The sequence below is a fragment of the Genypterus blacodes genome, unplaced genomic scaffold (assembly GCF_046128005.1).
Source record: "Genypterus blacodes isolate CSIRO-AG114 ecotype Tasmania unplaced genomic scaffold, CSIRO-AGI_Gbla_v1 ptg000037l_1, whole genome shotgun sequence".
Classification (NCBI taxonomy): Eukaryota; Metazoa; Chordata; class Actinopteri; order Ophidiiformes; family Ophidiidae; genus Genypterus; species Genypterus blacodes.
The window spans coordinates 4512191-4525000 of record NW_027466850.1 but is presented as its reverse complement, the minus strand read 5'-3'; the positions used below and the strand labels follow the sequence as shown (position 1 = coordinate 4525000).

At 46.2% G+C, this 12810-nt stretch overlaps 1 protein-coding gene across 1 annotated transcript in view; it reads left to right on the top strand.

Moving 5' to 3' along the window:
* The window catches only part of ripor3 (RIPOR family member 3), a 27347-nt gene extending 14818 nt beyond the window's left edge, over positions 1–12529 (top strand). The window contains exons 2-25 of the mRNA XM_076147286.1: positions 203–301; positions 1142–1297; positions 1442–1520; positions 1668–1691; positions 1840–1893; positions 2369–2518; positions 4904–4967; positions 5070–5113; positions 5542–5667; positions 5767–5912; positions 8036–8162; positions 8293–8453; positions 8566–8784; positions 8922–9021; positions 9130–9387; positions 9530–9675; positions 9750–9915; positions 10025–10154; positions 10409–10573; positions 10648–10812; positions 11196–11398; positions 11540–11623; positions 11717–11807; positions 11904–12529. Coding sequence (XP_076003401.1) covers positions 204–301; positions 1142–1297; positions 1442–1520; positions 1668–1691; positions 1840–1893; positions 2369–2518; positions 4904–4967; positions 5070–5113; positions 5542–5667; positions 5767–5912; positions 8036–8162; positions 8293–8453; positions 8566–8784; positions 8922–9021; positions 9130–9387; positions 9530–9675; positions 9750–9915; positions 10025–10154; positions 10409–10573; positions 10648–10812; positions 11196–11398; positions 11540–11623; positions 11717–11807; positions 11904–12004 — 3057 coding nt within the window. The 5' untranslated portion in view covers position 203 and the 3' untranslated portion in view covers positions 12005–12529. The remainder of the gene's footprint in view (positions 1–202; positions 302–1141; positions 1298–1441; positions 1521–1667; positions 1692–1839; positions 1894–2368; positions 2519–4903; positions 4968–5069; positions 5114–5541; positions 5668–5766; positions 5913–8035; positions 8163–8292; positions 8454–8565; positions 8785–8921; positions 9022–9129; positions 9388–9529; positions 9676–9749; positions 9916–10024; positions 10155–10408; positions 10574–10647; positions 10813–11195; positions 11399–11539; positions 11624–11716; positions 11808–11903) is intronic.
* The last annotated feature ends 281 nt before the right edge of the window (positions 12530–12810 follow it).

Sequence of the window (12810 nt, the reverse complement as noted above, 5' to 3'; positions counted from 1 at the left end):
CACTCTCACTCCCTCTCACCCCTCACTCCCTATCACTCTCTCACTCTCCACCCTCTCTCTCACTCCCTCTCTCTCTCACTCTCCCTCCCTCTCTCTCTCAATCTCCCTCTCTCTCTCTCCTCTCCCTCTCACTCTCTCTCACTCTCACTCTCTCACTCTTTCTCCCTCCCTCCCTCGCTCTCTCCCCCCCCCCTCTCTGCAGGATGTCGGTGAAGCTGCGATTCGACTCTCCCTCAGATGGAGGCCTGGTCTACAGGAGTCGCTCCTTCACAGGGTTCAGCTCTCTGACCGGGCGGAGACGGTGAGTGACGGAACGTTAACGTCAATGACGAGTAACACAAGAACCAATTAAGCCTGGATGGGTTCTCTCACTCTGTAAGGTGTTTACACACTGTTGTAATGAGAACCTAATCACACCAGGAGAGACTGTGTGAACGCCGTCACAGACGATCGTGTTCCTCATTGATGAGTTGACAGTGAATGCATCACCAAATTTAAGACTTTCACATTCACACAGACTTCCACATGTGAAAGTGAACAAAATGTCATGTAAAAAATGTCAGAAGGACACAACTGGAATGTACTTCCTGTGTCCTCTGTGTGTGTCAGCGCAAGGGAGAGAGTAAGACACACACACACGCGCACACACACACACACACACACACACACACACACACACACACACACACACACACACACACCACTCATTCTTCAGCATCTTGAGAGCCTCTTTGTGCCTCGACCCTGACAACCTGTATCTCTGTGGTCGCCCATGATTCTTCTTTACGGCACTCTGATGGTGACAGCAACATGACACAACCCGGCCATAAACATGACATCCACACAACACACACATAGAGAGGAATGACAAACACCAGTCACCATGACAACACTTTTTTAGCCATGTGCATGGAGGAAAGGTTTAAAAAGTGACAGACATTCTCTCTCTGTTTCTACCCGACAAATGACATGATGTCATCATTCCTGAATCACAGTTTTGATCACATTTTTACTTTAATTTATTATTTTGTATGATAAGTGGCAGTAGTGTCTTTTTTTTACTTTTTGTAACACTGACGGCGAAGAAAACCTCAATCTCAGTATTCTGTCTCACCCCTCTCTCTCTTTCTGTGTGTTTTAGGCCCTCATCTTCTCGAAACTCCCTTCGTTCCAAAGCCTCGCCGGGAGGAAAATCTCCCAGGGTGCACCTGTCTCCAACCAGAGTGGGAGGAGCCAACTGGTCTCTGCAGCCGGAGCAGGTGGACAGGGTCTTCCAGGCGCTACGCAAAGGACTCAAGTATGAAACCAAATACTACTACTACAGGAATAGAGTTCAGTTATGTGAGCTTTAAGAGACAGATGACATCAGATAAGATTGTTTTGCACAACCAAGAAAAGGACTTAAATCAAAAATACTCACACAACAATGTCTTTCCTGTAGTGAATACCTGGAGGGCCACCAAGCAGAGATGGACGTCCTGTCCTCACAGCAGAGAGAGACAAAGAGGAACTCCAGACTGGTGAGAGAGAGAGAGAGAGAGAGAGAGAGAGAGAGAGAGAGAGGGATGATGATGATGATGATGATGATGATGATGATGATGATGATGATGATGATGATGATGATGATGATGATGATGATGACTGTACATGTCCTGTCTCTGTTCCAGGCCTTCCTCTACGATCTGGAGAAGGTAAACTTTCAGCCATTCTCACTGCAGACACACACATTCATCACTTTATCTTGTTTTCCTTGCAATCAAACTAATGTGAATGCTTTTGTGTTGATTAAATTATATTGGTCAAATCTCACAACTCTCTCCTTCTCCTCTGTGAACACAGGAGATCAGAGCATTAGAGAGGTACATCCGGAGACTAGAGTTCCAAATCAGCAAGGTAAAAACCCAACTGTGTGTGTGTGTGTGTGTGTGTGTGTGTGCTCTCTTTCAGACCAGTTTAAAAGCGATGCAGCTGATTTATTCCAGCAATCAATGCCACCACGCTCCAAACATTTTAGGAGGTGATTCATCTTTAATAGACCTGCAAAGCTGTTGGACTTGAATGCTCCTCCATTGTGACGCAATGAAGCCTGGAAGAATTATTGATCGTGAAACAAAATCATATTGGCTGGAAAACAGGAAGGAAATTTACTTCCTTTTTTCTAAGAGGGCACATTAAGATGAGATATATGATTTGTTTATGATGTTTTTAAGTTGTATTTAGTCATTTTGATCCAACTGACCAATCAGAACAAAGTGGGAAATTTAAGAGCAGGGCCTTAAAGAGTCTGTTTTCCCTCTGCGTGCACAGTGGTGCTGAGTTAGAGAGGAGCTGCAGTCTGATGCTGTAGCTCTGTGTCTTGTCTCTGAAGGTGGAGGAGCTGTATGAGACGTATTGTATCCAGTGGAGGTTGTGTCAGGGAGCGGTCAACATGAAGAGAGCCTTCTCCCTCTCCCCGTCCTCCCGAGCCTCCAGAGAGAGCCTGCTGGAGCTCAACCGCAACCACAGACACAGCCTGCAGGTACGGCTGTCCTCATAACCGTATCTCCTACCAGCCGCCTCATCTGAAACTACTTTGCTTTATGAGAACAATGTGTGTTGGAGGCCTGGAGAGTGTTTCTCCTCAGCATATCAGACAAAAGCTTCCCGTTAACTCCAGTATATCTGTGTGTTTCTGTACTTTGGGAACATGTTAGGCAACTTGTGGAAAAATCATGACCGTGGCTAAACAAGTCTGTCTTTGCTTCTCATGAGTGTTTATGTGAAACAGGAGTCCACATGTGCTGATGGCCACGAATGTGTAAACTATCAGCAGGCTCCGATTCAGAGGAGGGAATCAGTTGTGATGTCTAAGCTCCTCAGCCTGAGGGACAGAGAGAGGAGCTGAGACACGAGGGAGCTCAGAGCACAACCGCTGCCCCTTAGCATTAAATATGTGAATATAGAAAGCATACAGTGTGTTAACATGCACACAGGTTACTTCAGGTGCTTTCCTCCTAGTTTCTTACCATCATCATGTGTGTGTGTGTGTGTGTGTGTGTGTGTGTGTGTGTGTGTGTGTGTGTGTGTGTGTGTGTGTGTGTTTGTGTGTGTGTGTGTGTGTGCGTGTGTGTGTGTGTGTGTGTGTGTGTGTGTGTGTGTGTGTGTGTGTGTGTGTGTGTGTGTGTGGACAATATCAATCAACAACAACATCATTCCTGATTCCATTTATGTCACCCATCTCCCACTTCTATCATTTGTTAATGCAGATAAATAAATCATTGTTATTGTTGTTATTGTTATTATCTGGGGTGGGAGGGAGGGAGGGTAAGTACTCATGCATGAAAAGAAAGACTGAAAGAAGAAGGAGTGAGGAGATTCTGTAATTGCAAACATCTTATTGGAGGGGAAGAAAAGCCCCAGACTGTGGAGAGTTATAATCATAATCATCTCAGAAAAAGCTTTGACATCCTGGGCAGCCTGCCTGACAGAAAGTAAAAGGAGCCATTCATGCATTATGGAGATCCTCTGAATTGGTCTGCAATTACTTTGAAATGTCTTACAAACCCCAAAGAGTTTGGCAGAAGCTATTCCTGAAAAGCACTTTACCCACTCTGGATTCCAAAATGCAAACGATCACAGGCAAAATATTGGAATCCCTAAATGGTTTAGTCCGGTGGCAGCTGAGTGAATCTCTGGCTTTATGGAGAATAAACAACATATTCCTCTTTACAGATCCTCTATAATGCTCTGCTTTGTTGATGCTGCAGAGCTGAAGTGTTCTCTGTCACCACCAAACAAAGAGCTGAGGGATGATTCATTTGAAAATGTGAATTATTGTGGCTGTGTAATTGAAACATAGTACCGGCCCACCAAGGCTGCCACTAATGCAGCCTCCAGGGAGGAAGAGCCAACGAGCGACTGTAACGCTGCCAAACCAAACACAGCCGTGTGAGAGTGATGGTCCCACTGTGATGTTTCTGCTCGCAGCCACCACAGGCTAAGGATCATTAACAGACAACTGAGGAGTCATTCATACCCCCCACACACACACACACTCTGGTGTGAGATGGTTATGAAGGATTTTTATTCTTAATTCCCTCTTTCCACAGCCCCCTCAAACACATTCAAACACTTGATGATATTAGACGTATTCTCCTTATTACTCTCTCTCCTCCTACACTCCCTGCATTCTCAAATGGACTTTATGAAAGCATTCGCACTCCCCCACCCTCATCCACATGCAGGCTGAATGGAACACGCACACAAAAACACACTTATTCATCCTGCTGCTGGAACGAGCAGTGATCTTCATGACCAAACCCATGATCTCTGAGGTCAGCTACTCTGGCTGAAACACACACACACACACACACACACACACACACAAACACACGCACGCACGCACACACACACACACACACACACACACACACACACACACACACACACACACACACACACACACACACACACACACATTCACACAAAGGAATCACTGGAGATATATGAGTTTTTTAAGGTATCCTAAGCATATGTGAATGATTTATTGTGGCGTTCCTCAGGGCACCTGCTGAGGTTTGTTATCTCCTCTGGTTGTTATCCAAAGAAACACTTAGGGTTCTTAAAAGTGTTCTTGTTCATGTATTTATGTATCGTTTTAAGAGTTCAGGCCACATACTTTACAAAATCAACCCAGAAACAAGACCTGTCTGAAAACATAGAGCAGATCCAGTGTCCATGTTTTGCAGATGAGCCTCACCTTTGGTCTCCTGAGTACAGGAACAGCTGTGTGGAAAATGCCACCTACTGAGTGTCATAATTTAAAAAGAAATAGAGTCAATGTGGTAGAAACTGTTAACAAATCCTACAAATGTTTTATTATTGTCTAAAATTCCATTGCACCTTATTTTCCTCCCCTCTCCAGGATATGTCAGTGATGGAAGGAGAGTTAGAGATCCTCCTTGGGGAGCTACAAATCAAAATGAAAGGTATACACATACACACTCACACACATATACGCTGTCCCATAGCAGTTCTCAGGTTATCAGCACGCCATCTTTCATCTCTTTCACATGTGTTCTCACTTGCAGGGCTGATTGGCTTCGCTCGTCTCTGCCCTGGAGACCAGTATGAGGTGAGCCTCGCTGTTTAAAGGCGTATTACACTTTGTTATAGGATTTCAACACTTTACTCTCACTTCATTAACTGTGTCAAAAGAGCAAGACGCCTCAATATGCAAATATATGCAGATGTAGATGTAAACTGTAAGGACTCCGGGGACACACTCTGTAAAGTCAGGATGCAGATGTCATCATTCAATTAAGAGCTGAGACTCAGAGGGACTGGAGGTGACGTTTCCTGTGCCGTTCCAGAGGACCAGTGACAGAAAGCTACCAAAGTTTAATTCATTTTGTTATTGTCTTAGAAGCATCGACTCCATTTGAGCAAAATTCTAGCTTCCACATTTATGTTTCTGTCAAAGCTCGACCAGAAACTCACCTTAGTTTTGCCATAAAGTTGTTTGTGGTCAGTGATTGGTCATCGATGACGTCATGTTTTCAGGTGGTGGTGCGTTTAGGCCGCCAGCGCTGGAGGATCAAAGGGAGGATAGAATCCGATGATACACAGTCCTGGGATGAAGAAGAGATGGTCTTCCTCCCGCACATACACCACAACTTTGAGATAAAGGTTAGAATGCATAAGGACACACACACACACACACACACACACACACTCAAGAACAAGATATATGTGAGTGTTTCACCCCAAAAACATCCCTCATGTCAGGTGACAGAAGCCAAGGGTTTGGGTTGGCTACTGGTTGGCATGGTGACGTGTGCGAGCGCTGACTTCTTTGTGGCGAGGCCGCAGCTGATGTTGGTGGACATCACTGAACTGGGAACACTCAAGCTTCAGCTGGAGGTCATCTGGAAGTAAGGACACACACACACACACACACACACACACACACACACACACACACACACACACAACATGATTCTTCCAACCAGTCTAAGAGATTTAGTGAAGGTGGGATGTTTTGAGGTGGTCGATCAGAATTAGGGGGAAATGCCAATGCTGACAGGAGTGAGAGAGAGGGAGAGAGGGAGTGAGAGAGGAGTGAGAGTGGGGGGGAAGTAAGAGAGTGAGAGAGGGGAGAGAGTGTGAGAGAGATAGAGTGAGTGAGAGAGGGGGAAAGTGAGAGAGAGGGAGAGAGTGAGAGAGAATGAGGGGAGTGAGAGAGAGCGTGAGGGAGAGCCAGGGAGAGAGAGTGAGTGAGAGAGTGAGAGAGGGGGGAGAGAGTGAGTGAAGACCATACTGATGTGTGTGAGTGGGAGGTTGATGATCTGTGACAGGCGGACAGCACTGAAGGATCACACACACACACACACACACACACACACACACACACACACACACACACACACACACAGTGATTGTATAATTGGATGGGTCGTCAGGGCAGCAGGACACGGTGCAGCGCTGCAAGGAAATAAGATTAAACTCTGTGAATGTTTTGTGTCCTGACCTGAGCAGAGCGACCCTCTCACTCTGACATCAGCAACATGACAGATGATGATTCACTTCATGACATGTGCAGCTGCTGGGAACGCCGATCAGACAACACAGAAAACGTTCATATTTTCCATAAGCACCTCATCCTCTCACTCATGTAATGAAGCATAACAGAGTGAGTGGAGGACTGACGGACACGCGACCAAGTATGTTTACTCAGATGCTGCGTTTGAGGCCCAGTGCTTTCCTGCATCCATTTGATTCTTACTCTGTTTCAGTTACTTTGCAGCTTTAGATTTGAAATTCAACATGAAAGAAACTCAGGATTTCTTCCCTTCCTGAATTTAAAACAGCACTGATTTACTGTGTGTTTGTAGCAAAAAAACAAGACCCAGCAATTAACCATGTGATGTAAACAACAACAACAACAACAACAACAACAACAACAACAACAACAACAAATGCTGTGATGGATCAGTATGGATTCACTCTCTGTTGTACAATCTGTCACTTGTGTTTTCTTTATTCTCTTCACCCCCTGTACCTCTAACCTGAACCAGCTGTCACATGAGCAGCTGACTGAATACACAATGTACATCACACACACACACACACACACACACACACACACACACTACTGTGCCCTTGCACCATATCAGATCACATTTCAGGATTTAGAGAAACCAGGTGGCGGATGTTTAATGGATTCACCCTGGAGAGATGGAAAATCACACAGACACGCATGCACAGACACACACACACACACACACACACACACACACACACACACACAAACACACACACACATTCACAAGCCTTCTGTGGCCGTACATGCACACAAAAACGACACACATTTCTGTTGCAGCACTAAAGGGTCAAATGTGTGTGATATCCCCCAGCATCGCTCTCACATATAAACACATCACAAAGATGTCAAAACAGCCTCTGGGATTGAGAAAACTAACTGTGGGCAGCCGTTAGAGCAGAAAATGAAACCGAACAATGATGACTGATCATGCTGATTGATTGCAAACCTCCCAAAGTCGTCCATGTCAGTGTGTCTGTAGGATGGGGCTGGAATATGACACCTATGCTGTGGTGACATCGTCCAAATACACTACAGACTCCAAAGAGATCATCATGTAAATAACCCAAATATCCCAAATATCCCAAATATCTTACATAACAAATCAATCCATGAAGGAATTCAGTGGAGGCTCATGGGAAATTAGTCTGTAAATATCCATGAAACCACACAAACTGATTTGACATAAACACTGACTGAGGCGTTCCCTCAAAGGTCTGGATCGGTCCTGATGGTGTCTGGAGAAGCTTCAGGACGTCCAAATAAAATAAATCTTGGAAATTTTTCAGTGAATGAGAGCAGATCAGTCACATAATCCATTTATTCTGTCAGATACGTATGTAGAGAGGATTAAATGTTGAAATGTGAGCAACGGCAATATGGAAACGTTTGGGATACGTGTCATTGTGTTGTGAGTGTTGATACAAGTGTGTGTGTGTGTGTGTGTGTCTGCAGTCCGTTTGACAGTGCAGAGAAGATGCGTCCCCTGTCCGTCAGCAGACAGTCTGTGTCCAGCAGAAAGGGTTCAGTGTACAGCTGGACGGCACCCAGCACTCCGTCCTTCAACGAGAAGTACTTTATAGTGAGTATACAGCACGTTTACGTACACACACACACACACACACACACACACACACACACACACACACACACACTTATGAGGCACCTGACACACAAACATGCAAGTATTCATCTCCTCCCTCCCCTTACAGTCTATGGTGCGCCAGATGCAGGATCCAGAAGGTTCCATCCCGTCACTGGTGTCTAAAGGTCGTACTAACAGAGGAGGGTTGTCTCTGCTCAGCTACCTGTCTGACCCCTCACACAGCAGCAACATGCCAAACCACAAGCCTCAGAGCCCTAACACACACACGTAGGTGTTCAGACCCCCATATGCAGACTTGAGCTCATGTATATGTTTAGTTTATGTATAGATATCTGCTCTAGAGGTACACATAATCAAATAAACGTTCTCACCTCCTCAGCCTCACACGCACGTACAGCTATCCTTCCTGCACGAGTCAAGGTACCAGCCTGGCAGGAAGCCAGACTCAGCTGTCCCTGGAGGAGGAAGCATCTGTGGAGGTCTCAGAGGAGGAGGGGGAGTCGAGGAAGCAGGAGGAAGAGGAGGAGTGGGCAGCTGTGAGAGACTCTCCCTCCACGCCGGAGGACAGCCGGGCAGGATCCCTGCTGGATCTGCAAAGGTGAGGATGAACGGATAATAAACACATTACATACCAAACATTAACAAAAGAGTTATTACATCGGGTGTCAGCATGTGTAGAGTCCAGTCCAGTCCAATCCAGTACTGGCCTAAGGATGCTGTGTGACTCTAACACAGGTCAAGCACCCCTGACATCCTCAGACAGAACACAGTTGGAGAGCCGGACGCTGACCTGAGACACAGTTCTGCTCCAGGACAGGAAACTGACAGCCTGAAGGTAAAGACGCTCAACGCAAAACTCAAACCAGGAACCTTCCGATCCCTGGACGACCATCCTGAACCACGTGGTCCCATGTCACAAACTGCCATGTCTCCATCGTTCCAGGACTCCCCAGAACGCCAATCTGTCCTGGCTCCTCCCTCCCCTCCTGCCCCACCCCCAGCTGAAGTCCCACCCACACCTCTGAGTGACGTCAGGACCCCAGGGAGGCCCGGGGCGAGCGGTGCCCAGCGCAGGGTCCTGGCACTCAGGCTGGGAGCCCTGATAGCAGAACTGGAGAAAACCTTACAGAGTGAGAACGGACCAGATAAAGAACTGAGAGCCCTCGACAACCAGATCCTGCACCTGGCAACCATCCTGAAGGTTTATATATGTAAACATTTAAAAGTGTACGTGTACTGTGTATGGACTCAACAATTAGAATGGAGACTTATTACAGTGTGTGTGTGTGTGTGTGTGTGTGTGTGTGTGTGTGTATGTGTGTGTGTGTGTGTGTGTCCTTCAGAATGATCTCTCCTTGTTGAAGAGCTCTTCATCAGAGGAGACTCTGGCCGTGGAGGAAGTCCTGGGCAGCTTCGACTTCCTGTCACATGACTTCAATGCAGACGATGATGTTTCCTGTTTGGGCAGCCTGAGGTTAAAGGACAGTGGGTGAGTTCAGACATAAACAGAACTCATGTATAATCCATATAACAGAGATATTAACTTGTCTTCTAACACCCCAGCATCAGCTCTCTGCAGCAGGGCACCCTGAGGAGTCTGGGCCTTCTGTCCCAGCACAGCCAATCAGCGTCTGAGGAGGAGCTGACCATCGTCCCACTGACCTCTGGGAACTGGAGTCTGGACCAGGCTCTGGAGACACACCTGGACCTCTGCTGCATCCTGCTGCAGGTAAAGGACCTCATGCTTCTGAGCTGTGTTGACATGTTTGCTCAATGTCTGAAATCTATTGAGCCTAAGCCCCGCCCCTTCTTCTTGTATCCATGTAATCTTTCCTCAGGTGATAAAGACGACAGACTTCAGTCCATCCAGGAGGAACCTGCTGGAGGAGATGTCTCTGCAAGCTGAGGTCCTGCAGCGAATCAGCTGCCTGCTGCTGGAGAAGAACAACAACATCTCTGCCACAGACAGTTAGTAACCAGTAGACCTTAACCATGACCTCTACCCTCAACCTTTACCCTTTATGTTCTGCATCAGTGACCAGGAAACACAATAACACACAGAATCAGATGTTGTTGCAGGTGGTAGTGTGACCTTCTCCCATAGTCAGCAATGGAAAACTCTGCTATATCCGGGTGGAGTGTGTCTCTACTGAGCATGTTCTGGTTCTCATGATGAAGGTTCAGCTTTCCCAATTCTCCATTTCTGGTGTCTTCATCATCAGTCCTTCCCAAGGCCCAGAGGACAAAGGATGTGCTGTTGTTTTGGGAGGAGTGTGTGGACAACAGCAACGCTCCGTTCTTCTGCCATGTTGACAGCTTCTCCAGGACGCTAAGGAAACGATACACACACAAGGTCAAAGCCAAGCAGCCTGGACAATCAGAAAAAGGTATGGGAACGCACAACTTCATCAACTCTACCTTGACCTGTTGTCCCGAGCTGAGACTCTTTTGTTCTCTGCAGTGTTCTCTCATCTCCTGCAGCACGTGCAGGCAGGCTGCTGCATGGTGCCCAGCCTGAGGCCCGTCTGCAGCCCAGACAGACTGACACTCTTCCAGTTGTCTGTTTATCTGAAACGCTGGAGCATCCAGGACCTGGGAGATCACATCTCACGCCTCTCCAAAGAAGGTACAGTTCCCTTCAATCAATGTTCTCATTTTGCATCCAACACACTTCAAAATCCTGTGTTGTCTGAATGTAAACACTACATGGGTTGGGTTTGTTTAGGTACAACATCTATTTTAGTCAACTTCCCCTTCAGAACTCTTTTAAGACAGTTTGCTACAGTTTGTTGGTTTAAATCCTTCTCCAAACATTAAGTCAAAGAGAGCAGCAGCGTATAAAACACTTTACACAATTCTGTTCATGGCCGATATTCCAAGGACAGAAAGGTGAATAAAAAAGAATCAATATCTGTGAACTCAGTGAACGCTCAATACCTCCCTTCTTCTTTCTAAAATATTTATTTCTTGATATAATTAAGGTTCATCCTTATTGTTATTGTGTTTTAGTGTATCTTGTCTCGGGCCTGACGAGCCCCAAAAGGAGGCGGGCTTTGAAAAGGCTGAAGGGGCGGGCCATCGTGGAGCTCCTCCCACTTAGTGGCACACTGCAAACTCTGGCCGCACTGCAGATTGACTCCAATCACAAAGTCTGCAAAGCTGCTTCCAGGTGTCTGTGCAGAGCTGCAGGCTGCAAAGGCTTCAGGATCAAGGTACAACACGGTGCCAACGACCCTTTAATCCGTAGGCACGGGTCAAACTATCTTTACAACCAAAGTGCTGCTGCTTCCTGTAAACGCAGTGATGCAACTTTTACAACAGCAAAAGTAATATCTCTTCTTCTCTTTCTGCAGGCGGTAGTTTACTTCACAGAGAGTCTGAAACAGGCTGATGTGCAGCTCCAACAAGCTGCCTGTCTGGCTCTCAAGTGCCTCAGGGTGAGAAACACAACATCCACAACAAGACACCACAACACGCTAGACACACTCTTACCTCATAAACTGACCGGTGTGTGTATATGTGTGTGCCAGGCTACAGAAAGCGTGGACAAGATAGCTGATCTATGGAGGATATTAGACGAGGATCTTCGCAGCGCTGCCAGAGAAACTGTGCTCTCCTTTGGTATAAATATTCAGTCAGTCATCAAGTCAGTCTTTATTCCCTCACAGCTGTATCATAGTTTCATCCCTCTCTCTCTTTATCTCTGTCTCTCTACAGGTAAGAAGGGCTACCTGGCTTTCCAGAAGATGGACCAGCTGTATGCTGAGATGCAAGAGGAGGCTTATCAGAACCAGGAGACGGAGATCACCATCCTATAGGTCCGACTCTGATGGGATCTGACACAAAGCCCAGAGTCCCAGAGTGAGAGACTAACTGAACCAAAGTCTGGATCGGAGTCTAACAGTAAGGAAGGCAAAGTTCCAGCGAGACTCTGAAATCAGAAGAAGATGCAGCAGAACTTTGGGTTTGGATTTGATGTTTCTGTGGACAGGGGGGAACTGCAAAGGATGGTTGAACTTACAATGCCTGAAAAGGAAGGAGAGAGAACACTGAAGGATACAGGTCTTCGTATGTGATTGAGAAAACAATGATCACCGAAAGATGAAGAACTGGCACTACTCTCCTTTAGCTGCTGTGTGTTTAGCAGGAGGAACACATGTCAGAGGATTACTCTGTGTGTTAATCTTTGCTTTTAAATCAGTGTTTCAGGGATACAATCATCTAAAAGACCATGAAGAAGATGATGTGTAACATGTGTAACCTTTGGATTTAAGTGCTGTTGTATTCTAATACAGGTGAATGCTCACAAAACAGGATTACAGCTGGATTTCATTCATAGTAAAGGATCAAGGAAAGGAGTTTTAGTTTGGATACATGGGGGATCATAATTGCAATTTAATGTTTTTACCGGTGGACGTTAAGTTTACTCTTCATCTCTACACAACAATAGATTCCATTTGCAGCCATGGTGAAGACACTATTGTCCTCTGTGATCTCTGTATTATGCACAGGACTTAGTTTAGGTATAAGTTTCTATCAGCTGTTCCCTCTCGGAGCAGATAACAGATAAATGCTGCCCTCTGCTGGCGGTGCTCATTAAATAAAGGGCCCTGACCTAAGGATG